The sequence below is a fragment of the Oncorhynchus mykiss genome, chromosome 1 (genome assembly GCF_057628025.1).
Source record: "Oncorhynchus mykiss isolate SJ-2025 chromosome 1, ASM5762802v1, whole genome shotgun sequence".
Classification (NCBI taxonomy): domain Eukaryota; kingdom Metazoa; phylum Chordata; class Actinopteri; order Salmoniformes; family Salmonidae; genus Oncorhynchus; species Oncorhynchus mykiss.
The window spans coordinates 70,075,872-70,103,722 of record NC_143022.1 but is presented as its reverse complement, the minus strand read 5'-3'; the positions used below and the strand labels follow the sequence as shown (position 1 = coordinate 70,103,722).

The 27,851-nt window shown below is 42.6% G+C and overlaps 1 protein-coding gene across 9 annotated transcripts in view; it reads right to left on the bottom strand.

The window, feature by feature from the left end:
• dlk2 (delta like non-canonical Notch ligand 2) overlaps positions 1-27,851 on the bottom strand; it is a 65,783-nt gene that overhangs the window by 5,112 nt on the left and 32,820 nt on the right. The window contains exons 3-8 of one of the 9 annotated variants that reach the window (XM_090237956.1): positions 22,702-22,808; positions 22,429-22,521; positions 22,154-22,259; positions 16,329-16,662; positions 7,684-7,776; positions 3,003-3,060 (exon numbers count right to left, since the gene is read on the bottom strand). In XM_090237956.1, the coding sequence (XP_090094082.1) occupies positions 3,003-3,060; positions 7,684-7,762 (137 nt within the window). In that variant the 5' untranslated portion in view covers positions 7,763-7,776; positions 16,329-16,662; positions 22,154-22,259; positions 22,429-22,521; positions 22,702-22,808. Of the gene's footprint in view, positions 1-3,002; positions 3,061-7,683; positions 7,777-12,312; positions 12,534-16,328; positions 18,398-22,153; positions 22,260-22,428; positions 22,522-22,701; positions 22,809-27,851 lie in introns of those variants that run through there. The other 8 variants (XM_090237963.1, XM_036983187.2, XM_036983202.2 and 5 more) reach the window with 8 other exon arrangements.

Here is a 27,851-nt window from a genome sequence, read left to right as displayed (position 1 = left end):
CCAGTGGGTCAGACGTTTACATACAGTAAGTAGACTGTGCCTTTAAACAGCTTGGAAAGTTCCAGGAAATGATGCCATGGCTTTAGAAGCTTCTGATAGGCTAATTGACATAATTTGAGTCAATTGGAGGTGTACCTGTGGATGTATTTCAAGTACTACCTTCAAACTCAGTGCCTCTTTGCTTGACATCATGGCAAAATCAAAAGAAATCAGCCAAAACCTCATCATTTTTTTGTTGTAGACGTCCACAAGTCTGGTTCATCCTTGGGAGCAATTTCCAAACGCCTGAAGATACCACGTTAATCTGTACAAACAATAGTACCCAAGTATAAACACCATGGCCCCACACAGGCGTCATACCGCTCAGGAAAGAGACGCGTTCTGTCTCCAAGAGATGAACGTACTTTGGTGCGAAAAGTGCAAATCAATCCCAGAACAACAGCAAAGGACCTTGTGAAGACGCTGGAGGAAACAGGTACAAAGGTATCTATATCCACAGTAAAAAAGAGTCCTATACCGACATAACCTGAAAGGCCGCTCAGCAAGGAAGAAGTCACTGCTCCAAAACTGCCATTATAAAGCGAGACTACAGTTTGCAGTTTGCAACTGCATTAGAAAGCCAGACTACAGTTTGCAGTTTGCAACTGCATTAGAAAGCCAGACTACAGTTTGCAACTGCATTAGAAATGTCCTCTTGTCTGATGAAACAAAAATAGAACTGTTTGGCCATAATGACCATCCAGCATCATGTTGTGGGGGTGCTTTGCTGCAGGGGGGACTGGTGCACTTCACAAAATAGATGGCATCATGAGGAGGAAAATGATGTGGATATATTGAAGCAACATCTCAAGACATCAGTCAAGAAGTTATAGCTTGGTCGCAAATGGGTCTTCCAAATGGACATTGACCCCAATCATACTTCCAAAAGTTGTGGCAAAATGGCTTAAGGACAACAAAGTCAAGCGTGTGCGAGCAAGGAGGCCTACAAACCTGACTCAGTTACACCAGCTTTGTCAGGAGGAATGGACCAAAATTCACCCAACTTATTGTGGGAAGCTTGTGGAAGGCTACCTGAAACATTTGACCCATGTTAAACAATGTAATGGCAATACTACCAAATACTAAATGAGTGAATGTAAACCTCTGACCCACTGGGAATGTGATGGAAGAAATAAAAGCTGAAATAAATCATTCTCTCTACTATTATTCTGATATTTCACATTCTTAAAATAAAGTGGTGATCCTAACTGACCTAATACAGGGATTTTTTTTACAAGGATTAAATGTCAGGAATTGTGAAAAACGGAGTTTAAATGTATTTGGCTAAGGTGTATGTAAACGTCCGACTTCAACTGTATGCTTGTCATAGGCAACACATTAAGATATACAGTGCATTCGAAAAGTATTCAGACCCCTTGACTTTTTCCACTTTGTTATGTTAATGCCTTATTCTAAAATTGATAAAATAAGACAAATCCTCTGCAATCTACAGGTTTTTAGAAATGTTTGCACAAAAAAAAATCAAATACCTTATTTACATAAGTATTCAGACCCTTTGCTATGAGACTCGAAATTGAGCTCAGGTGCATCCTGTTTCCATTGATCATTCTTGAGATGTTTCTACAACTTGACTGGAGTCTACCTGAGGTAATTCAATCGATTTGATTTGGAAAGGCATGATTTTGAAAGGCACACACCTGTCTATATAAGGTCCCACAGTTGACAGTGCATGTCAGATCAAAAACGAAGCCATGAGGTCGAAGGAATTGTATGTAGAACTCAGAGACAGGATTGTGTCGAGGAACAGATCTGGGGAAGGGTACCAAACAATTTCGGCAGCATTGAAGGTCCCCAAGAACACAGTGGCCTCCATCATTCTTAAATGGAAGAAGTTTGAAACCACCCAGACTCTTCCTAGAGCTGGCCTCCCAGCCAAACTGAGCAATCGGGGGAGAAGGACCTTGGTCAAGAACCCAATGGTCATTCTGAGCTCCAGAGTTCCTCTGTGGAGATGGAAGAACCTTCCAGAAGGACAAACATCTCTGCAGCACTCCATCAATCAGGCCTTTATGGTAGAGTGGCCAGACGGAAGCCACTCCTCAGTAAATGCACATGACAGCCCGCTTGGAGTTTGCCAAAAGGCACCTAAAGACTCTCAGAGCATGAGAAAAAAAGATTCTCTGGTCTGATGAAACCAGGATTGAACTCTTTGGCCTGAATGCCAAGTGTCACATTTGGAGGAAACCTGGCACCATCCCTATGGTGAAGCATGGTGACAACATCATGCTGTGGGCGTGTTTTTCAGTGACAGGGACTGGGAGACTAGTCAGGATAGAGGCAAAGATGAACGAAGCAAAGTACCGAGTGATCCTTGATGAAAACCTGCTCCAGAGCGCTCAGGACCTCAGACTGGGGCGAAGGTTCACCTTCCAACAGTATAACGACACTAAGCACACAGCCAAGACAACGCAGGAGTGGCTTTGGGACAAGTTTCTGAATGTCCTTGAGTGGCCCATCCAGAGCCCGGACTTGAACCCGATCGAGTATCTCTGGAGAAACCTGAACATAGCTGTGCAGCAACGCTCCCCATCCAACCTGACAGAGCTTGAGAGGATCTGCAGAGAAGATTGGGAGAAATTCCCCAAATATAGGTGTGTCAAGCTTGTAGAGCCATACCCCAAAAGACTCGTGGCTGTTATTCTTGCCAAAGTTGCTTCAACAAAGTACTGAGGAACGGGTCTGAATATTAATGTAAATGTGATATTTCTGTCTAAACTTTTTATAAATTAGCAAAAATGTCTAAAAAGCTGTTTTTGCTTTGCCATTATGGGGCATCGTGTGTTGATTGATGAGGAAAAACAACAATTTCATACATTTTAGAGTAAGGCTGTAACCTAACAAATTGTGGAAAAAGTCAAGGGGTCTGAATACTTTCCGAAGGCACTGTATCATATTTTAGACATATTAAAGATGGATGCATCTTCCATCAAGTTTCTCCTTACCTGCACACCGCATTCTCGTCACACCGACTATTGGTCACATTACACGTACAGTTTAGAGCTGTAAGAGAAAGGAAACACTCATTTCAGAGAAAGATCCCAGATGTACCAGTAATATCCTGACGTTCAGACTTAATACTTGTCATTGATTAGATATGGCTATTATCCGCGGAACAGATTCATTTGCCTTATCTGTGATATTTCTGCTGTTTGTATGCATGTACCCACACAGCTTTTTTTTCTCCAGCAGCTGATAATAAATACATTTTATGCTCTATAAAACTCAATTGAATTCAGGGTGTTTATTCCTAATATAATATATGCCATTTATCCCAAGCGAATACATTTTCTACCACAACTATTTCTAACAACAGTATCTGAGATATACACTCGTGGTTCGATAATTGTAAAGTCAGACACTTTGACCTCTAACCCTAGGCAGTCGGTCGTCCGTGTGCGCAGTGTTACTTTACAAGAGCTTGTCTTCCACGGAGACTGTGCGATGACTCCTCGGGTGCAACTGCTGGGGAACTTTGAGATGCTGCTCAGACAGACAGACAGGCATCTGAGAATCTGACTCATTTGTTATGATGAAACAACAGTGAAAAAAATGTCAATCGAAGCCAGCCTCGTCCACCAGCCAGATTTCTGGGGAGTGGTGACGAGGTTCGACGAAGCCCACAGTTTGATTTGAATTGGGATTTCATATGATTGCATCTGACTATGAGTTATATGGTATTGGTTTCAGGAAGGAAAATACAGCTGCATTGCTGAGTTATTAAACATCCCCTTAAACTGGCAAGCATTTGAACTTCAGCTAAAGGGATATGTGAGTCATCTGTTATTGTCCTCAGTTGTTAGTAGTGGATTTGGCTGGCCTTAGGCATACCAATGTACTGTCTGCATTTGGCTTTGGTAAATAATGGGGGTTTGCCAGGTAGGGTGTGTGGGGTGCGTGTGTAGCAGTCAGCAGCACGAGGGGAGCGTGTGCGGTGGGAGGAGAGGAATGCCGTGCAGTCATGTCTCCACCCGCACAAACTCTGCCCAAACCCCAGTGGAATTCACACTGTAGTACTATACACATCCGAACCCTCTCACTATAGAGAGGTGGACTTTGAGGGATTTTTAGAGCAGTGTTCTTACAGCAGCCTATATTCAATTTTTGTTCCCAAACAGTAACGTGTACAAATTCTGTCTTTAATATACAGTAGGAAATGTTTTAGTATAGCCTGCGGTTGCGTGTGCATACAATGCAGACACTCATTGGTTTGATGTGGAATGGCAGGCATTTTCCATGAACAACACGACAGTGGGCTTGCGGTAAGCCCTGTGTCCGTGGGAACATGGCGGACCTTGAACAATGAAAGGCTTGGCTTTTCCATCGCCATCGCGGGAACAGCTGAGAAGTACTAACTGTTATCTGAGGATGGTGAAGCAGTTCAGAAACCGTCATCTCTTAAATGCAGACAGCTGGGAAAGCCCAGTATTAGCTCATGTATTCTAAACAGGGAAGTTTATTAAAACAATAAATCCCACAGACAATGGGGAATACTGCAGTAAGCTGTTATATTTTCAGAGACCTTATTTATTTTTTTGGCATTCAAAAATGAAACTGTGCTAATTTAAAAGCATGTTTCATTCAATATAACAACACGCATTAAGATATGTGGCATCTTATATGACTTGGGGCTGAATCTAATTAAACCTGCCCATACATATGCATGTCTATCTAGAAACATTTAGCAATTTTATAGGACCATAGGAAATAAATTGGTTTAAATGCTACTGTGTACGCAAAGCAAAGCAATTACAGTTGAATTGACCCCTGATCCAGCCATTTGCCTGGCCTGTACAGTGTCCTGAAATGGCACGGAGGATGTCACAGTACACACCATCAACAATCCTTCAGATGCCATTTATCCCATGCTGCCAGTGCCTCAGGTTAGGATGGGAGCATATTTCTGTTATTTGCTGAAGAGCAGAGAGCTCTCTGATTTATCATCCTCCCTAGTGTTAAAGCTACATGGGGGCCATTTTATTTCCCTTTTATTAGAGTAAACTTCAAAGCCTCTTGAAGTGCTATGTGAACTGTGTTACATCTGGCAGGAAGAAAGGGGATGGAAGAGTTGGGCCACAGTGAGCATCACAATGATTGAGAAGAGAGTGAGAGGGGACAGAGAGGAGGAGTATGCAGGATGGGGGTGCGTCAAAGGCACACATCATGCACATGTCCATAGGGAGGGAATGAGCAGGCCATGGTGCATAGACAGACAGCCGTCTGATCACTGCAGAGTGTGGATAGACTGATGAGACAAGTCAGCCTCCTGGCATGTACAGCAGCCTGCCTCTCATTTCTGCTGCTGGCCCTGCAGCAAGTCAGAGTGGCCCAATCCCAGCCACTGTTTGCCAGGGAAGCCTGTCTGGTCTGCCCCATTCCCTGTCCCTGTGGTGAACTCTGTGTGTTTGTAATAAGTTCCCTCCGGCTCTGCTAAGACTGGAACCATAAAGGCACACACGACCCCAAATAGGCCTAGGGCTCAGAATCAGCAACAGACTGATTCCTGGAAGACTTGGAATCAGGATAAATAGTCCTGAACTAATCAGGACGAAGTCCCCATCTGCTTGATTATTGAGCAAGATAACAAAAAAAAATCAGTATAGTATAAGCATTGTCAAAATAGAAATAATGACAACTGCGTAACGGTATATACAGTATACTGTAAGTTGTCAACTTGTCATTCATAGAATACTTGTTAGTGATATCGTACGTATCCAGGCCTTGGACAGGGCCTTGTCACCAGCTTATGTATCACCATGATAATCACGGAAATAATGACTGGACCACCAACTGTTAAACACAATGCCCTTTGTCTGGAGCAGTGTTATTTAAGAGCTTCTGATTTGCCATCTAATCATGGGGGGACAGGTGCTGTTTTCTTCCCTAGGCTGGCCCCCAGGGCCTGCAAGCTCCCCGGTGCTCCTCTGGGGGGGTAGTTCACACGAGTCTCTCCATGTTAAAACCGGGGGGGGATCTAAATTTAACCCTGGCCATGAAACTTTATCCCCCCCCCCATCCTCCCCGCGGCCAGAGCTCTGGTGCCAGTCATACACACAGCACAGGTTTGGGTTTCCTCCATTTTGATCCCCAGACAGGCCGTGTGCCTGCCACCAGCCCAAGCTCCAAGGAGTGTGTGAACGTGTGTGTGCCCTGAGTTCAGATTGAGGAGGAAGGGGAGGTGAGGAGGGACGTGCGAAGGGCCGCCAGTGTCTGAGGAGATGATGGAGTGGTAACAATATCCCTGAGAAATTAAGGATAATTTAATCTCTGGATCCACTCAGCTGCTTGTGGCGCTAGAAAAATATTTAGGCAAGACGGCCGAGTAGGGGTCATCAGCCGCCATCCCCTGGCTCTGAGGCTCCTGGCGGGGCCTAAAAACACAGACGGACTGTTCAACCCTTTATCCTTAAAGCAAACCCCATGGCTAGTAGCTACTGCTGTGACACAGAGGGCTTTCCTGCCGCTCGATCTAGGGTCAGACATCTGTTCTCTGACACGTGTCACACACCTCTTGACACAATGCCTCATACCACATCACGGCTCCCCTTCTCGCCCCAAGGGGCCAACGCAAAAATTAATCACATTCTGTAACCAGACAGGAATTTCACAGTTGAGTTCACAAAGGAGGGAGAAGGAAAGAAAAACTTCTCTGCTATTGCACTCCATACTGAGGGCAGATTATGACTGATTCAACATTTGTATTTCTTTATTTGGATCCCCATTCGCTTATGCAGAAACAGCTGCTACTTTTCCTGGGGTCCACAAAAAAAGACAAAACAAGTAACAAAACACAGATAGACAAGGAAAATCCCAGAAATGTAAAACACAACAATATACAAACAACACAACAACAAAAAATAATGCAAACAATACAAAAACATATATGTGCGTTAGAGTGTGTGTGTGTGTGTGTCCTCACAGTATATATGAATAGTGTGTAAATAGTATTACTGTTGTCTCTTGGTGTCTTTCCCATATTATATATATATATTTTTTGAATGTAATGTCATATCTTATGTTTTTCTTGTCTATTACTGTTCTGTACTTTGTCATGTATTTGAATGTTTTACGTGGACCCCAGGAAGAGTAGCTGCTGCACGTGAAGTAGCTAATGGGAATCCTAATTAACTAAACAGTCCCTGCCCTTCCGTGCATGATTCTTCACGCACAGCCAGCAATGTTCAATGTTTAAATTGAAATACAGTTAAGAATCTTTGTACTTCATGCTTTCAACATTGTTTTATTGAGTCGGATCTAAAGCATTCGTTATTGCACGCAAAAATATATGCATATTTTTTATTATAAAGTGTGCTCCTTTAAGTTGCTTTTTTAGATTTACTTATATTTTATTTCAAAATTATTGATCAAACTACTTATGATGCATGTTTTTAACAGAGTTTTGTTCACTTTTATCAACAAGCAGAAATTGTATTGCGCCTTTGGCTTCAATCCGATTGTTACCCAGCATACAGTATCAGTTCCCAGGGCTCTCTGTCTATTAGTACATATATGTACTATAATAAGTACACACCGGTATACATCCACTTCTGTAGTGGATGGCTACTGGCTAGCAATGAGCCACTGACTTACTTGAGGGCACCAATTGACATGCAGCAAATGCCTTACCTTGAGCCTTGCATTGGTGGATGAGCATTAGTACACAGCAACTCCAGAGCAGCAGGGTGACTGAGTCTCTCAGAGGCATGGTGCAAACGGGATCTGAAACCGAGCACAGAAGATTCCTCTTTAGGCTGTAGGGGGGTTACCTTGTGCCAATACACTCGAATGTAGGGACATCTATCTTTGGCATGACATAAACCTCTACCATAAGGCAAACGTGATTATGGCCACAAAGGGGTCTCCAAAGGTTACAGAACAGGAGTGAGAAATTCCGCCACGGAGGCCTGCAGGGTCATTACATCTTGGCTCGTAACTCTTATCCTGCTGTCATCGTTCTGATAAAGGACACTTAACCAGGTGTCCCAGTTATAAATCAGCTCGGACATGATGGTATCCCACGACAAGTGTTGGTCCTGGAGAGAGACACCTACAACTGCTGATTCCAACAAAACCTTGTATCAGCCTAGATCTCTTTCCCCCATATTACTCAGCTCTATGTCTCAGTAGTTCCAGAGCTCAGAAGTGGGGCTTTGCTTACTCAGTCTACCAAAATGAAGCGTGCTGTTAGTCAGGAACGCGAAAATACCAACTCCCCCCCCAAAGATCAAACTGAGAGAAACCTGATCTGCTCGACAGGCCACAGACACTCACTCAATAATTTACACTGTTGTGTGAATCTTTAATACTGGACATTTACAGAAAGACCGCACCATTCCAGTGCCACCCCTCGCTCTCAGGGCCATCATACACACTGTCACTTAACTTCTGTTAGAAAGATAACAATGATCATTATGGCTTCTTGAGAGCAGTGCAGTGATACTGCATCTAAGCTTAGTAGATAAACTTGCTCCTCCAAATGTGTGCTTCTATCGTGTTGCTATTAGTTACCTATGTGACATGTGAGCGTGGTCTCTTTGCTTACAGTGGTCTGCTAAACCATTTAGATGGCTAGAGTATGCCGTGACTCAGGTATATCACATTTGCGTTGCCGCCACACAGCACTTGAACTTACATTTTTGATATCCACTTGGTAGTCGGCCAACTCGACCCTATCCAGGTCCTATCCAGGTCCATCCACTTGGTAGTCGGCCAACTCGACCCTATCCAGGTCCTATCCAGGTCCATCTAAATGCCTTATCCAGATGAAGGTGCTGTCCTCACTTTTCTATGCAGTGGCAAGTTGACCTTTCCAGCTCTTCCAGGGAATGGAGCAAACTAAGAGCGAGGGGTCGGGAGCTATACTTTTCAGCCTTACCCTTGGATGGAGTTTTCATATCCTCCACAGTAATCTCCCAATTGTCATTCTGAGATTCCGTTGAATGGCCGTTGTGAATGTGGCTGTGTGCACCAACTGGGCCCTTCTCTGTTCCTGCTACAGCCTAATGGAGTTCTGTGAACTGCTAATGAGAGCCAACATGGGCCCTGCTTTGAACGGGAAGCCTGAGAGGAGTTTTAATTCCATATAAGGAGGGCTTTCTCCCCATGCCACATTTAATAGTCCATTGTCATTGACGCTCTGGATTCCATGTCAATTATCAGCTATGCTGTCTGTTCTGGCTCAAGTGTTGACAAGAATGTTATACAACCCCAACAAATGAATCGTATGGATTTGTTTCTCACGCTCACAAAAACCTGACCAACTATGCCAAATGTAACATGTACTGGCCTTTCTGACACAACATCTACATTATGACATGGAGATCCTTCCATTTCTCACCTGTTCTCCTTTCTGAAGATACATTTTCCATGTGTCAGTTTGTTGATAGAAAATGACAGAGAGATCTGAGGGTACAACTGCTTGAGGAGGAGACATACTAACAGCAGGCAGCACATCCTGGACCTGGCTCTTCATCAATCAGATACAGGTCTGACTTCAATAGACCTTCCACAAGAGGCACTCTGTTACCTGCTTTAAATAGAGACTTGAGTGCAGCTCTCTTCATTAATAATAAGGCCTACCTTCGGTCCCCTTTCTCCCTTGGTTATAACATAAATGTTTTGTGCTCTACTGCTGAATCAAATTCTATTTCAGATCACAGGAATCATAAACACTTTGACCTGTATTTCACCCCGCTCCTGTACTCACGTATAGTCTTTTTAGCTAAATGTCGCTCTATCGCTGTGGCAACTGTACATGACTGATTGTCGCTATGGTGTATCTGTAGGACAAAGCCACGGTGTGATTTTAGGGTCTCCTGTGATATTCTTGACACCATCGTTTTCTTTCTTTCACAAGCCTGCCACTATTTACACGTTTCCTGTTGAGAAACAGCATTCACATTTTCCCCAGAAACTGTTTGAACATAATTTTTCAATAATTGTTCCTGTGGGAATTGGTCTCTTAATTAATTTATTGGAGGTGCTACTTGTGTGTGCTACTTGTGTGAGGCTACAGTTGAAGTCAGAAGTTTACATACACTTAGGTTGGAGTCATTAAAACTCGTTTTTCAACCACTCCACAAATTTCTTGTTAACAAACTATAGTTTTGGCAAGTCGGTAAGGACTTTGAGCATGACACAAGTAATTTTTCCAACAATTGTTTACAGACAGATTATTTCACTTATAATTCACTGTGTCACAATTCCAGTGGGTCAGAAGTTTCCAACTAAGTTGACTGTGCCTTTAAACAGCTTGGAAAATTACAGAAAATTATGTCATGGCTTTAGAAGCTTCTGATAGGCTAATTTACATAATTTGAGTCAATTGGAGGTATACCTGTGGATGTATTTCAAGGCCTACCTTCAAACTCAGTACCTCTTTGCTTGACATCATGGAAAAATCAAAAGAAATCAGCCAAGAAAAAAAAATCTGACAAAGAAATCAGCCAAAAATTGTAGACCTCCACAAGTCTGGTTCATCCTTGGGAGCAATTTCCAAACACCTGAAGATTCCACGTTCATCTGTACAAACAATAGTACGCAAGTATAAACACCATGGGACTACGCTGGCATCATACCGCTCAGGAAGGTGACGCGTTCAGTCTCCTAGAGATTAACGAACTTTGGTGAGAAAAGTGCAAATCAATCCCAGAACAACAGCAAAGGACCTTGTGAAGATGCTGGAGGAAACAGGTACAAAAGTATCTATATCCACAGTAGAACGAGTCCTATATCGACCTAACATGAAAAGCTGCTCAGCAAGGAAGAAGCCACTGCTCCAAAACCGCCATAAAAAAGCCAGACTATGGTTTGCAACTGCACATGGGGACAAAGATTGTACTTTTTGGAGAACTGTCCTCTGGTCTGCTGAAACAAAAATAGAACTGTTTGGCCATAATGGCCATCGTTATGTTTAGAGGAAAAAGGGGGAAGCTTTCAAGCTGAAGAACACCATCCCAACCGTGAAGCACGGGGGTGGCAACATCATGTTGTGAGGGTGCTTTGCTGCAGGAGGGACTGGTGCACTTCACAAAATAGATGGCATCATGAGGAGGAAAATGATGTGGATATATTGAAGCAACATCTCAAGACATCAGTCAGGAAGTTAAAGCTTGGTCGCAAATGGGTCTTCCAAATGAACAATGAGCCCAAGCATATTTCCAAAGTTGTGGAAAAATGGCTTAAGGACAACAAAGTCAAGGTATTGGAGTGGCCATCACAGCCCTGACCTCAATTCTATTGAAAATTTGTGGGCAGAAGGAGGCCCACAAACATGACTCAGTTACACCAGCTCTGTCAGGAGGAATGGGCCAAAATTCACCCAACTTATTGTTGGAAGCTTGTGGAAGGCTACCCAAAACATTTGACCCAAGTTAAACAATTTAAAGGCAATGCTACCAAATACTAATTGAGTATATGTAAACATCTGACCCACTGGGAATGTGATGAAAGAAATAAAAGCTGAAATAAATAATTCTCTATTATTCTGACATTTGACATTCTTAAAATAAAGTGGTGATCCTAACTGACCTAAGACAGGGAATTTTTACTAGGATTAAATGTCAGGAATGATGAAAAACTGAGTTTAAATGTATTTGGCTAAGGTGTATGTAAACGTCCGACTTCAACTGTATTTGGAAGCATGTCCTCATGTAACTGAAACGCTAATAGAGTGCCAAGGGTAAAACATCCATCTCAGTATTCAGAATACTGACTGTAAATCCAACAATTAGAATTGTTGATTGAAAAGATTGTGTACATGGTAAAGTGAACAATAACAAGACCATAGAGGCTGAGTTTGAAACGCTATCAGTCACCACTTTGTGTAGAATTCAATCAAACCCACACTGTAGAAATTTGCACTGCTGACAAATAGCATCTAATCAAAATGAAGATGAACTTGGTTTTGTTTCATTCAGTAATTACCGTCTTACTTATTACATTACTGTAGTTGAAATGTGCGTTTTCCATGTAGGCTCGTGGCACAACATGTTGTTATTATCCAGTTTGAAGTAGAACAAGAAGATGCCAAGATGGATGCAAATTATAGGCCACAATTATGCGTAAACATAAAAGCACCATCCAGATGGTTAGATAACTCACCAAGGTGCCTACACACATTTTCATGTACTGTATCATCCTAAACAGCAATCCTGATTCTGGTTAATTTGCAAAACAATACAAGATATTGTCTAGAAAAGGTTACAATAATTTAAACACACACACACCGACAGACACTGTATGTATGTTACACACCTGAGCTGAAGGTGGTCACCTCACCGCTGAATAAGAGTCCTCAGGTAGAATGATTTAGAACACATGCTCTCACAAAGTATTAAAAACACATAATAGAGCTACACAGACACATGTTCAGGAGCAGGCAGACATTACGGAGGGGATTGTTGATCAAAAATCCTGTCAAAGAAACAGAGGCAGAATAAAGACAGGCAGGGATCCACCTCCCCACTTAACAACACAGACCTGCCAAGGACCAGCTCTTAAAGGGACAGGCACAGTTTGTGTTTATCTCCATTAGACAGTCATCACTTCTGCCAATAACCTTCCTTTCTATTCCCCACTGGACTCACAAACTGATTGTGTGATCAATTCCTGGCACTGTTTCTCAAAATCTCCACCTCCCTAGAGTCGAGAAACATATTTGAGATGAATATCAATCAAGCACCCTTATGTGTGCATGCTGATATTCTGTGCCTCCTGGAAATGTGGAGCTAGTCAATGGACGGCTGTTGCTGTAGCGACAGATCGGGCTCCTGAGGTTGGAGGCCTGCTGTGCCCACACGTTCCACTGCAGGCGATAGTAAGAAAAGGATAATTTTTTCAGGGGATTATCTCCACAATTTAATGGCTGTGTGCCTTAGAAAACAGGCATCCACATGCCTGGATGATTGCCTCCCACAGACACTGTGGTGTGTGTGTGTGTGTGTGTGTGTGTGTGTGTGTGTGTGTGTGTGTGTGTGTGTGTGTGTGTGTGTGTGTGTGTGTGTGTGTGTGTGTGTGTGTGTGTGTGTGTGTGTGTGTGTGTGTGTGTGTGTGTGTGTGTGTGTGTGTGTGTGTGTGTGACAATTGACAGTGGCTGTTGTGTCTTATTACTGCATATGGTGAGAAAACATATCTTCATCCAGCTAAATGTGGTAAACCATTGTTTTTAGTACACAATGGTTACAGGTGCTTGTTTTTCAAATTGTCTGTAGTCCCATTTCAATTTGACTCTTGGAGCCCAACCAGCTCCTGAAAACACATCAAGGACTTCCATCCACTTCACCCAACCCAAACAGTCTTAGAGCTGTCCTGGTGTGTGCCTACCTGGCTCCCTCTCTGTGTACAAATAATATCCCTCCAAATTCTGATGAATGGAGAAGCACACTCAACTGTGCTGCTTTCTGCTGCCTGCCTATCTGCCTGCATGCGTTTATATTGGGATAATGGCATGCCAATTATTCTAGCCATCTGACCAAGCAATTTGATGTTTACATTTGTGTGACTCGTTTCAGACTACATGATTATGATGCATCTGTTCCACATGAGAAAAAAAACAGCAGCAAAATAATATCATTCACTTTCCTGCTTTCAGAGAGTGTATATGGCTTTTGTTAGTCTTTTATTGTTATATGGCTTCTGTTAGTCTTTTTACTAAGCCTGCCTAACCCCTTTGATTCCAAATTGCCACAATTGATGTCAATGACTGCAATTTAGAAAATTGCTAAATAAACACTTGTATGCATTACACACTACAACAAAAGAGATCAGAAAAGGGAATGTGTTTGTTGTCATTTGTTTGTTTTTTTCATTGTAATGCCTTCCCAAAATAAACATGGTCAAATTGTCATTCTTAATCAAATGAAAACATTTGCATCATTACATGGGGCCAATTTATTGTGCCATTTCCTGCTTTGATTCTGACAGCAAATCCCATTGCTTTACACAAATATCAGGGACAAAATGTATCACTGAGAGAAGTAAGAATCAAAGGTTGAAAGTTTTGGCCTGAGTCGAGCAAATACTCTGTGTGTGCTTTTCCCATAGTTGTCTTTGGACCCGAGTTCCTTCCCATGCTATCATCCTGTTATGTACTTGACTTTATTGAATATCTTTTCCCACACGTTCTTAATTCCATGAATGATCTTTCTGGTTCCCTTTGTCTTAGACAGTTTTACTATCTGCCCAGAGCTTTACCACTCAATAAGTCCTCTGGTAACACATTAAGCTTAAGCTCAGGGACAGGGGAAAATCATTTGTCAGGCCTCAGAATCCTCTACGTATTACAAAAGCAACAAATACAAAATAGAAATCAATGTTTATGGATGACATACTTTATGACATGCTCCTGCACCACTCCCATTGGCCCAAGTGTCCATTTCCTCTCCAAGGCAGAACATGCATTGGCTCATAGGGGAAAAAGATGCCACCCTGGAAGAGTCCTTTTGTCTTATCTAACTGCATAGACCTTCCCTGTTACGTACACAGGGCTGTTGTGAAAGGTGACTCTAGCCAGACAGTTTTACAGTATGAGTCACTGCACTCGGACTCCTTCGCCTGTCTCTAGAATGAATTGCCAATCTACCTTGCCAAAACTCTGTCTAGTATTCATTAGCTGCCACCGTTTATTTCTTTCTTTATTTGCGGATTAGGAGGGAAAATACAGCGTCTGAAAGAGGAAAAGCCTTTATGCATCCGCTGAATATCTGTCTTTATTGTTTGTGCAACGTGGCTCATCCTTCTTTTACCAGAACAGGAGTACATTGAAAGGCCTCTCACATGCTATGTGCCCTGGAAGTGAATAATCCAGTTGCTAACCCCACCAGAACACTGGTTGATTGCCACCGGGGTCAACGGCTGCTATGGCAACAGAGGAAAGAGATGGGCTTTTCTGGAGAATCTCTACAAGGGTCTTTAGCATAATATTGCCTCATTGCAGGGCATAATGTGCAAGATGAGTTATTTAGCTTTCAGCGGCTTCATTATCATGGAGCTGTTATACTAACGGCCCACAGTCAATGACTTGGAGTCTGACTTGCAGATAGTCAATGACCGAACCTGAAAATCCTTTGGGCCTGATGTTGCCAATAACAACCCCTAAGTGTGTTAGATACTCCCTACTTTGGGTTTTGCCAGCTCCCACAAATGACTAGGATGCATCTGTAGAGGACAGGAGGCAGAGAGATCACTGTGTGACAGTGAAGGAGGACATGGGTCGAGTCCTGCGGTGCTGCAGCCAGAAAATAACAGGATGAAGCCTTGGCAGATGAGTCTCACCGATACTGGGTTCCTGTCCATGTGCCCAGCATGTCTACGTTGGTGTTTATTGAAGGAACCTTAAATCAAAAGCAAGTGGGCTAACACGAGATGTGAGAGCCGGAATTGTCATGACCTCACGTATGCTGTAGGCAAAGTATTTTCTCATAAATAGAAAAACTCTTTCTCTCGACAGCGGAACTTACAAACACCCAAACAGACACACGCTTGTGTAGGCTACACACACACACACACACACCTGCTACACTAAGCCGTGTTGCCCGTTCTAGTCTTGTTGCAGTGAATGCCTTCCAACTGGGTACACATGTCAATTTAATGTCTACCCCACGTTGGTTAAAGGTAATTTCATTGAAATGAAGTGGAAACAACGTTGATTCCACCAGTGTGTGCCCAGTGGGTTGTGCGGGCCAGTGAAATCAGATTATACACTCTTGTTGGCTTTTTACTAGGAAGTTGTGGTATTTATTCACTGATTTACGGGCCCTTTATTATGGAGACCACATTTGTTTGCCTGTAGCTTTTGATCTGGAAAAATTATCTCAAGTGAGCAGAGCAAGTCAATGGGCTTAGAATATAACTCAACCCCCAGGAACGAAAAGCACATGTCTCAACAGGGTAAAATACTTGAAATATTAGCATGTTCACGCTTCATGTCCAAATCATCTATAAGTAACTTCATTGAGTTACACAATACATTTTTAGATCATTTAGGAGGACTTGGACATGAAGCCAAACAATGCTAATATAATATAGGTACCATTTGATACAGTGCCCAGGTAAACAAAACCAAAGCATGGATTGCTGTCATACCTTGTCCATAGACTGCTTACAGGGCAATGAAACCAATGTGTAATCTTGTCATTAGGTACCTTTCCCTTAATGTACTTAGTAGGTTGCTCTTAACTTTTTCATCCAAAAACACTTTTTCAAGCCAACACACATAATCATCTACATTAAATGTGCTCATGTATTCTATGTGAAATCATTTCCGTTCTTACCTTGCTTGGCAAGTAAACTCCCCTCAGTCCACTCTCCTGTAGTGTGCTCTTACACTCCAATCTATCAGTCTGGCGGTGGGCTCCTCTGCCCTTGAAGTGTGTCCAATCCTCACACCCGCTGGGCAACAGCCTCCCTCTTGTGGGTGTTGGGTTATTTTAGTGTGGTGAGCTGCAGACAGGCTGGAGAAGCCTCTGCTCCCCCCTAGATGGACGACAAGGAGACACACTCGTCCACACCACTTCACACCCTCTCTGGCTGCTCCACGCCTCGCCCTCTCCTCTGGGTGCAGACCTGACCCTCCAGGCCACACACTCTTTTCACTTCCTCGTTGAGCTTGAGAGAGAGAGTGAGGGAGTGTCTGAGGTTGTATTCTATCGCCAAGTACTTTGTCGGATAAATTGTTTCGCGGCAGTGTTGAATTAAGCTTTGATTAGATAGCAGCTCCACACTCAGCGAACCTGTGGCTATTTATTGCCCCTCCAAGTGCAGTGGGATAGATCGAAATGAGAAGGAGAGGGAGAAAATAGACAGCAGCCACTAGCTCTCGGGGTCTTTGAACAGAAGTTGTTGGGTTGTGCTGGTGGAAATTTGCTGTCCCCGAGGAGGGACAACGAGTGCTCGCTCACTGACTCCACTATTCACTCCCTAGCTCACTTACTCACTCTTCCTTTCCAGTGCACAGAGAGACCTCAAGCCATCCACGTGTTCTCTGATTGATTCTGTGTCAGACTGCTGTGGCTGCTGTATGGCATATCAGGTAGCTAAACTTGTCGTGTGAATATTTTATTGTCCATAAATCAACACCCGGCAAGTGCTTTTCTGTCAGCATCAAACCACAGAAAAAATCTCTGTCTAAACCTCTAACATTGTCCAAAGCCAGGTCCTGTGTTCAGGCAAGGAAAGAAGTGCTTAGTATCACCTCAACAGAAAGGCTCAAGCTTGTGTTACTGGCCTGCTGGGAATCTCTTTTTATTACATCGGTAACTCAAAGAAAAAAAGCCAAGGTCGGGAAGCCCTCTTAATCCGCCGTTAATCTGACTACCCTCTTTTCCCCGATCCCTCTGTAAACCCTCCTTGATAGGTGTAACCACGACACTCTGTTAGTTGAAACTCAATAGACAGTGAAAGAGCAGCTGAACTCACACTCAGCCGCCCACAGAGCTCAGGTAAGGTCCTCTTCAGAGAGACGCACAGCCTGAAATAGTCCCCTGACTTTCTGAAATGACGCTGAGACACAGTGGCCAAGTCCAAGCAGACAGTTTTCTGTCTTCTTTGCTTTTTTACGGATATTTGTTTCGTAAGGAGATATCACCAAAGATTTGTATAACTAGCTCATTGTTCTATCTGTGATATCAATCTAGTCATTAACACCCTTCGTCCCCCTGTGTGCTACAAGCAGGGAGAGAGAATTAACGTTCCATTGCTGGGATGCTCCGCTCATGTCACTTTGAGGTGGGCGGTTACGAAGGGTGTTAAATTCATATTTGCCAGAGTCCCCCTGCCGCATTCTGGCAAATATGTTGCCTGTCCCCTGGCCGAGGCAGGTGCAGGGACGGTGTCCCAGGGGACATGGCCAGGTTGTTGTAACCTAATTCCCGGGGCTCATTGTTACATTTGTTGAGGGGCGCTAAATTTGACCATGCCCAATGGTGACTTTGAAATAGTCACTCGTTTGGGGGTGGGGTTGATAGGTAGCACATTGAACTGGACCGTGCACCTGTGAGATGCGTTCTTCCCTAACTGCTAGTAATCTGCACACAATGCGGGGCGTGGGGGCTATCTGTCAGCATGGAGAGACCTTGATGGCGGAGGTATTGAATGACTCTCAAATATGAAGGGACAGATATGGTGGGAGGAGCGAACAACAAACATTCCACACAAGCAGCAGCCTTGACCTGGGAGCAGCTGAGGGTTGTGAAGAAGACTGCAGGGCCAATAGGCATCCAAACGGCCGAGGTCTCCGGATGGCTGACACAGACAGACAGCATGTTACGTGCAATGGCTGTACAAACCCAGGATCTCTTGACTGTGTGGATTCAACACAGAGATCCTATAAGCACATAAGTCCTCATAAGCTTGTCCCATGTGCCTCATGCATTATGTCTGTACAGATGTAGGATCATCATTTAATCCCCCTGTTGCAGGATAACTTTCCTGCAATGCAGTAAATGTAAAACTCGTAGTGTATTTGAGGTTTAAAAAGGCTTCTGAAGATTGTAATTTCCTATTTGAAATGTCAAAATTGATTTTCCCTTGTATCAATGTACCAACCCCCTAAAAATATGCTCATTCATTATAATCCACATTTCTTGCTGTAGCAAACCGTCTCAAACTAAGATCCTACATCTGTACAGTTTTCATCATGACCAATTGGATGGGTTTTGAAAAGTGTGCATGTGTTTGTCTATGTTTGGGTGCCAGGATGCTTGCGTGCATGCCTGTGTAGTATGTGGGGGTTAAGGGCAAGGTTATGTGTTGTGAGGTCCGAGGTCCGAGGCTGTGGGAATGCCATTTGAACAAAAATATAAACGCAACATGTAAAGTGTCCCATCTTTCATGAGCTGAAATAAAAGATCCCAGAAATGTTTCAAATGCACAAAACGGTTACTTTTCTAAAATGCTGTGCACAAATGTGTGTACATCCCTGTTAGTGAGCATGCAATTGGCATACTGACTCCAGGAATGTCCACCAGGGCTGTTGCCAGAGAATTGAATGTTCATTTCTCTACCATAAGCCGCCTTCAATGTTGTTTTAGATAATTTGGCAGTATGTCCAACCAGCCTCACAAACGCAGACCACGTGTATGGCGTTGTGTGCGTGAGCGGTTTGCTGATTTCGACGTTGTGAACAGAGTTCCCCATGGTGGCAGTGGGATTATGGTATGGGCAGGCATAAGCTACAGGCAGCGAACACAATTGCATTTTAAATATGGCAATTTGAATGGACAGAGATACCGTAAAGAGATCCTGAGGCCCATTGCCATGCCATTCATCCGCCGCCATCACCTCATGTTACAGCATAATAATGCACGGCTCCATGTTGCAAGGATCTGTACACAATTCCTGGAAGCTGAAAATGTCCCAGTTCTTCCATGGCCTGCATACTCACCAGACATATCACCCATTGAGCATGTGTGGGATGCTCTGGATCGACATGTACGACATGTTGTTCCAGTTCCCGCCAATATCTAGCAACTTCACACAGCCAATGAAGAGGAGTGGGCCACAATCAACAGCCTGATCAACTCTATGCGAAGGAGATGTGTCAAGCTGCATGAGGAAATGGTGGTCACAGCAGATACTGAATGGTTTTCTGATCCACAACCCTACCTTTTTTGAAAGATATCTGTGACCAATAGATGCATATCTATATTCCCAGACAAGTGAAAGCCATATATTAGGGCCCAATTCATTTATTTCAATTGACTGATTTCTTATATGAACTGTAACTCAGTAAAATCTTATGGACCTGCCTGAGGTAAACACAGTCATGTTGCTATGCTGTTGAGTAATTACTGGAATCGAAGATGAGAATGAAAAGTTATGCTTCTGTTCAGTGTGTGTGTGCGTGTACACATTATGTGTGTAGAAAGGAAGAAGGACGATTTGGGGCACTGAGTGACGGGGCCAGAGAGCAGTCGGCGTGGTAACTGGAGACCCCACTCCCAAAACACGGAGACAAACGGTCTGATGGACGAACATTGTGTGTTTGACCTCTTCACCTTGACATGCGCCATTCCACTCCAATGTAACTGAATCATTGGAACAAACTAGTCTTGACATTCAAGAACCACTGTGTGCTACTGTTACTGGGTTTCAAATTGTAGTCTTCCCTCTTTGTATATCAACATTTACATGCCATATACAGTATTTTACATACTTACTGTAGCTTAAGAAATCAAAGCCGCCCTTGAACAAAAAGTGCATGTGGAAAACAAGGCCGGTCCAGAACTGCACCAAAAAAAGAAGTCCAAAAGACGTCGGAGTCAGTCCATGCTTACTGAAGTGTAACCTCCAGTGTTGCCCGCAATGGAATTGTATGAATGCCCATCCATGTGGTAGGCCCACCATTTGTAAAATAGGCAATTGCATTGTCTTTAATAGTCCTGATTCCTGTGAATAACTCGTTTGGTTATTTAAGCTCTGAATATCAGCTACCCAACTTTATCAGGAGTTATCGCAAGCCTATTTGGAATGCGTTTACACAGCGGGAAATGACGCAGTATTTTCTTTTTCGCTATGATCAGCTTGTCAAAGATTTACGGATACAAACTTGAAACCACTGAAAATGACAATGGGATGAAACTCCTGGACAACAGTTGTGATTGGTCCATTCCATATGGTCCATTTCACTTTGACCTGTCCTGTTTTTAGAATATGTTGCTTGTTAACATGTCAGCACATTTTTAAATTCGATTGGGCGCCATTTAGGTTAGCATATTTGATCGGCGATGCCTGCATGATGTACAAAGTGTCCTTCTCATTACATTGTCATACATTTTATATCCAGCCTGTAGGCTACAGAAAATGATACATAGTCTTTCTACCATATCCTATATTTGCTATATGATTTATGTTTTGTCGACAGAACGTTGGTGGAGAGCTGCAGAGATGCGTCTCTCCAACAGCACCCTGGAGAGGCATGCTGGGAATGGACAAGCAAAACACTTTGCTCCCCTGCCTTTGACAAAGTGAGCTTTTCTTATCAAAGGGTGGCATAAGCACTCACTTAAAAAGCACATATGCCACTGGTTGAGAGAAATTGTCATTGTTTTTCGGCAGAATTATGTGACGTTTTATGTGTTGCTGGTCAGTTTAGCTCAGAAAATGCCAGCCCGTCAATCTGCCGCCATAGACGGCCGCCCAATCCTGCCTAATGACCGGGAAGCCCGTGTAAGAACTGTCTGAGAAATACCTCAAACCACATGAAACTACAGAATGTAAAACTGACTGTGAGCCTTTCATTGGAAAATGCTTCACTTTCATTGTTCTCTGATACCTGCTGCCGAAAAGCTACCCCCTTCCAGAATTCTTCCCCCCTTCACGTGAATGCGCACGTACTCAATTTTTCATTGCTGCCTTGCTTGCTAGTTGAGATTTCTGATCACGTTAGGCTGCGTTTCATTTTATTTTTTATTTTGGTTTGATCGTGGGGGAGGCACTAATAATGTTTGCAGTTTTTGGTTGGCTATTTGTTCCAAGTGTTTTAGTCTATAAATAAATCTCTGCCAAAATTCATCATCTCGTCCATGTCTTATTTGACTAGTAGTTGTTCTGAAATATTTATTGCTTGCCTACATTTTACTCCCTACTCTATGTTTAATATAACACACATGAATTATTCATTTCGGTTGCCTATCCTGATGTGCCACAGAAAGTATTTGACTCTAGCCACAAAATTAATGAAATTAGAAGAGGGGGAGGATTTCGGCAAGGCAATTTTCTTGCCTATAGACAATACACAAATATTATCACACAATAACACAAAAAACATCACAGAAAGTTAAGTTTGTTTAAATCTTGGCATAATAAGATATAAAATTACAATAAATGAAATATAAAAAGACAATAAATACTTATTAAATAATTATTTTCCACCATAATTTGCAAATAAATTCATTAAAAATCCTACAATGTGATTTTCTGGATTTTTTTTCTCATTTTATCTGTCATAGTTGAAGTGTACCTATGATGAAAATTACAGGCCTCTCTCATCTTTTTAAGTGGGAGAACTTGCACAATTGGTGGCTGACTAAATACTTTTTTGCCCCACTGTACATGTTTTTTTAATCTACAATTATATTGAATTAGAAATTGAACATACCAGTGTTTTTGAGGAGAGTAACTGCTATTTCTTCTCTCATGATGTTAACATCTTTGTCCGTATTTGAAAAGACAATCGACTCCTCCTTCAGAACACATTCAGCAAACTGGGAAAAATATTGATGGGCAGTTCAACAAAATTATGTTACACTTTAAGATTCTAATTTGCAAGTATACAACGACACAGCTATAATACAATTTCACAGTTCTGTTTTGCCTTTTAGTCAGTATACTTTCAGTAGGTTAATTGTACATTACTTATACTCTCATACTTACTTTCAAGGCAATGACCCCACAAGAAGTAACATCTTGTTGGCATGGATGAGGAAGGTACCACACGCCCATCTGGAGATATTACACCCCTTCTCTCTCAGGAATGATCGGAACATATGTTAATATAAGTACAGCATTTTGAAACACTTTATTGATTACAATATAGAGATTAATAACAGAGGGGAATCTGAGAATGCAGAGATTCCAGCAGGGTGTGAGTTGAAGTAGTCAAATCTGGAGCTGACAAGGGCTGGAATGTAAATGACATGTGATCACCTCGGATGATCTAACATCTGAGAATGGGCAGGCTTTCCCTCGGATGAAGAGCATCTCCGTCTTGCTGATTATGTGCTGTCATCCAGGTGGAAATGTCACCTGCATATCTGATGTAGGAAAAGAGAGAAGTTGAGTGTCCTGTGAATATGTTTATGTATATGTACAGTTTATGTGTGCGTATGTGTATATATATATTGTTATATATTTGTTGTATTTTAATTTATATTATTATCATCATTATTGTGTTTTGTGGTTGAGGGGGGGGGGGGGGGGTTGATGGGGATGGTGGTGCTGGGGGTGTCCTATTGAGGGTGAAGGGACCTATTGGGGGGGGGGGGGGGATCTTCATGGAGGCACATTGAGTCATAGTTTTGTTTATTATAACATTATACATTTATTTATTTTTCTTATTTTTTTTTATATTATTATAACAGTTTACTGTGATTATGAATATGCACTCATGTTGACTTACATATTTGAACTGAACTTTTTCGCCCAGAGTACAAATTCTTGACTTATTATTGTTATTATTATTTTATTATTACTTACTACTTTCCTTCATTTTTTGGCTAGAGTCAAATACTTGGCACACACTACTGGTCAACATGAACTACTAAAATGATTATGAAGTGTGCCAGGCCTTACAGTCCTAAAATAGAGGGGGGGTGGGGATTTCGGGAGGCAAGAAAATAGCCCTGCCGAACCCCCCTTTCTAATTTCCTTTCTGTGGCACACATCAGTGTCAAATACTTTCTATAGAACAAACTTCACATCAGGATCAGCATCCGAAATGAATAATTAATGTATGTATGTTATATTAGACATAGAGGAGGGAGTAAAATCTAGGTAAGCAATAAACATTTCAGAACAACTACTAGTCGAAAAAGACATGGGAGAGATGACAAATTTTGGCAAAGAGATACACTTGAAACAAATAGCCAAACCGAAAAATGTAGACATTGCTAGTGCCTCCCCCGTGATCAAACCGACATAAAAAAAAATATGAAACGCAGCCTAACGTGATCAGAAATCTCAACTAGCAAGCAAGTCGCAGCAATGAAGAATTGAGTGAGTGCGTGTTCACGTGAAGGGGGGGGGGGGGATTCTGGCAGGGGGGAGCTGTCACGACTGTTCCCTCTCCTTGTTCGGGCGGTGTTTGGCGGGCGACGTCACCGACCTTCTAGCCATCGCTGATCCATTTTTCATTTTCCATAGGTTTTGTCTTGTTTCCATCACACCTGGTTCCAATCCCATCAATTACATTTAGTGCATTTAACCCTCTGTTTCCCCTCATGTCCTTGTCGGTGATTGTTTATTGTAAGTGTACGTCTGTACTGGTGGCCGTCGGGTTATGTTACCCATTGATTTTTATTATTATGTTTTCCGGTGTTTTTTTTGTAAATAAACTGTGCCGTTGGAAACACAGTTATTTCTCTCCTGCATCTGACTTCTCTGCCGCCAGTTAAACACCCTTACAGGAGCTTTTCTGCACAACACCGGTTCTAGCCTTTTGGGGGCCCTAAGGGAGATTTGGTTACGGGGACCCCCTCACCCCGCATCGTGGCATCCAAACACAGACAAAGACATGCACACTTTTCAAAATCCATCCAATTGGAGGGACATTTTTTAGTTTTAAAGTACATTTTAAGTACGGCTCTAAGTGAGCTTACGTCGCTTATGCCTGGAACCGACCCTGCCTGTTGTTTCTCCCCTGGGGCTGTATGGTGACTAAAGAGTGAATAACATCAACTTTCAATAAATATAGATGACTTGTGTACATTGGACAGATAGACACTAGGCAGTGCGCAGCGGGAGCAATGTATACACACACCGAGGAACATGCTTCACACCTGTTGGCCACTACTATAGGGGTCTCGCGTCGACACCCGATCCACCCCCAGCGTCCCAATGAGCATACTCCTAGCAGCATTATTAATACCTGCCGAGAGGTGATAAGAAAAGTGCTTCATCGAATAAAACCAATAAGCTGGTTGTACAGTGCTGAGAGCACCAATTAAGCACCCTGTTTTCCTCTGCCCTGAGGCTGTGGGAGAGAACTCTGCCTTTCATCTGGATTATAATATGCCATGCTGTGTTGCTCGTGGGGTGCAAACAGGAGGTGCAGGGGGACCTCGTCGTTCCCTGGCGGGGCAGAGGTCTTTCAACATGCTTCGTGTGTCTCACTCCACTACTACCCATAATTCAAAGGATGTGAGATGGGCGCTGAGACAACAGAGACAGGATTGTATCATGCATATATCAACTGTATTCAAATGGTGATGATATATACTGGTTTGCAAATTGATTAGAGGGTAATAACATTAGATCAACGAAATGATTGTGCGTCCAAAGTTGTATGTCGGTCTACATTTCTTTGACATTTAAAAGTGATCGCAGATTATATTATATTGTTAAAAGATCAAACAGCACATGCACTTCAGATCATTTTTCTAATGTGCTTATTAGAGTGGAAATGTCTGTTCTGCTGCCTGTGCTGCTGCCACCAGACTTATCACCCAGGGCAACAGTTTTCTTCTCTCCAACTGTGCTCTGTGAGTTTACGCAGTTATTAACATAACTGCAATGGTGTGCATTTAATTAGATTTTTTCCCCGCAAAAGATGCACACATTTCCTTCCTTCCCATTCAGGCACCACAGAGACCTGAGAGGCTCAGAGAGAACATTGCAGGTTAGGGACCCTATTATGAACAGAGTTTAGCTTTTCCACGTATTAATTGAGCTCCTTACAGAGAGGCTAATTGATTCCAGGAAGGACAAACAGTATAATTAATTGACAATTACTGGCCTTGAGCATGATGCTGAGAGTGCATTGTTGAGCCTCTTGGAAACGCAGCCATTCTCCTCATCTGTTTGCTGGTCTAAGCAGATGTCCTGGGTTGGCTATCAAAGTCCACATTAGATATTCGAAATGCAGAACATACAGGGTCAGTTTGATTTCTCTTCATCAAAGGATTTTCCTCATTTTGTTCTCTCCATCTTGAAGGAAAATTGACCATTTAACCCATCAAGACTGAATGTTATCTGCAGTGTCTTGGGAATTTCAGTTAGTGGCTTGACTTCAATAAAGTGTGAAGTCTAATCCCTGTGTTTGATGGAAGACCCTTTCTAATTATCTTCAGGCCTAATCCGGCCACTCTCTTTTATTAATTCTGAGGGAGATATAGCAGTGCTGCCTGACTCTTAGCAGGAGCCTGTGGTTTGTACAAAGAATTATGGACCCTGATTGATTGCGTCAGGAGTTGAAATGAAGGTCACTTTACTTTTTGTTAATTAAATCAGATGTTGTTGTTTTTTTATCTCTATAGACGGGCTATACAGTATATACAGTGAGAGTGGATTTGAAATTATACAATGACTGTGAGGTTAAAGTGCAGACTGTCAGCTTTCATTTGAGGGTATTTTCACCCTTATCGGGTGAACCGTTTAGAAATAATTTTGAGTGAGAAATATCATACCCCCCCCAAAAATGCTAACCTCTCCTGTTATTGTAATGATGAGACGCTAGCATGTCTTGGGGGTATGATACTTGTGCGTCTAACTTTTTCACGATTCAATCAGGTTTATCCTGTAATCATGGTCACATCCATATTAATGTAGACATGTTTAGAAACATATTCTATTGTTATTTACAATAAAAGTGACTCCAAAATGATACATTTTGGCCTTGGTCTAATGTCTGAGGTGATGGTGCCTGGGCAGAACGATTATACTGTAGTGTCTCATCTTAAAAACTGTACATACTAAATGTTTCTTTCCAGTGACTGCTGAAGGAAAGTAAAATAATCAAACAATATTATGTTACTTTTAACACACTCTGTTGGTGCCATGCCAAATCAATACTTCAATAACTATGATACCGTAGACCGTCACTTAATACATTGATCGTAAATGAATATGAGGCTGATGCTACAGTATCTGTTCCAGGCCAGGGAGCATATGAAAGATAAACCCAAGACTAAGAGGTGACTTACAGTACACTTTATACAAACAACACACAGTAACCCTTAATAAAATGGCCCTTGGCATGGCATGCACACAAGCTTCCATTCCCCCTGTCAGAAGGGAATTTGTGGCTGATTTAACATCAAATAGACAACCCTGTTACAGTCAATCCTGTTACGGTCAACCCTGTTACAGTCAACCCTGTTACGGTCAACCCTGTTACAGTCAACCCTGTTACGGTCAACCCTGTTACGGTCAATCCTGTTACGGTCAACCCTGTTACAGTCAACCCTGTTACGGTCAATCCTGTTACAGTCAATCCTGTTACGGTCAACCCTGTTACAGTCAATCCTGTTACGGTCAACCCTGTTACAGTCAACCCTGTTACGGTCAACCCTGTTACGGTCAACCCTGTTACGGTCAATCCTGTTACGGTCAACCCTGTTACAGTCAACCCTGTTACGGTCAACCCTGTTACAGTCAATCCTGTTACGGTCAACCCTGTTACAGTCAACCCTGTTACGGTCAATCCTGTTACGGTCAATCCTGTTACGGTCAATCTTGTTACGGTCAATCCTGTTACGGTCAACCCTGTTACAGTCAACCCTGTTACAGTCAACCCTGTTACGGTCAACCCTGTTACGGTCAATCCTGTTACGGTCAACCCTGTTACGGTCAACCCTGTTACGGTCAACCCTGTTACGGTCAACCCTGGTACGGTCAACCCTGCTACAGTCAACCCTGTTACGGTCAACCCTGTTACGGTAAACCCTGTTGCTTTATTTGGCACTTACTATAGTATTGAATTTGTCCCAATACTTATGGTCTCCTAAAAATGGAGAGACTACGTACAAAAAGTGCTGATATTTCTAACTGGTTCGCCCGATATGGATGAAAACACCCTCAAATTAAAGCTGACAGTCTGCACGGTAACCTCATGGTCATTTTATCATTTCAAATCCAAAGTTCTGGAGTGCAAAACCAAAACCCCCCAAAAATCTATCACTCTCCCAATACTTTTGGAGCTCACTGTATACACAACTGTGCAGTGAATAAGAAGACGGATGTGAAATAGCAGTGTCCATGAAATAAAGATCTGGAAGTTGTACAGCATTTACTTGCAGTCATGTACAATTGTGCATATGGGGGTTCTCTATTATATTTAATGAATTAGATGTATTTCACAT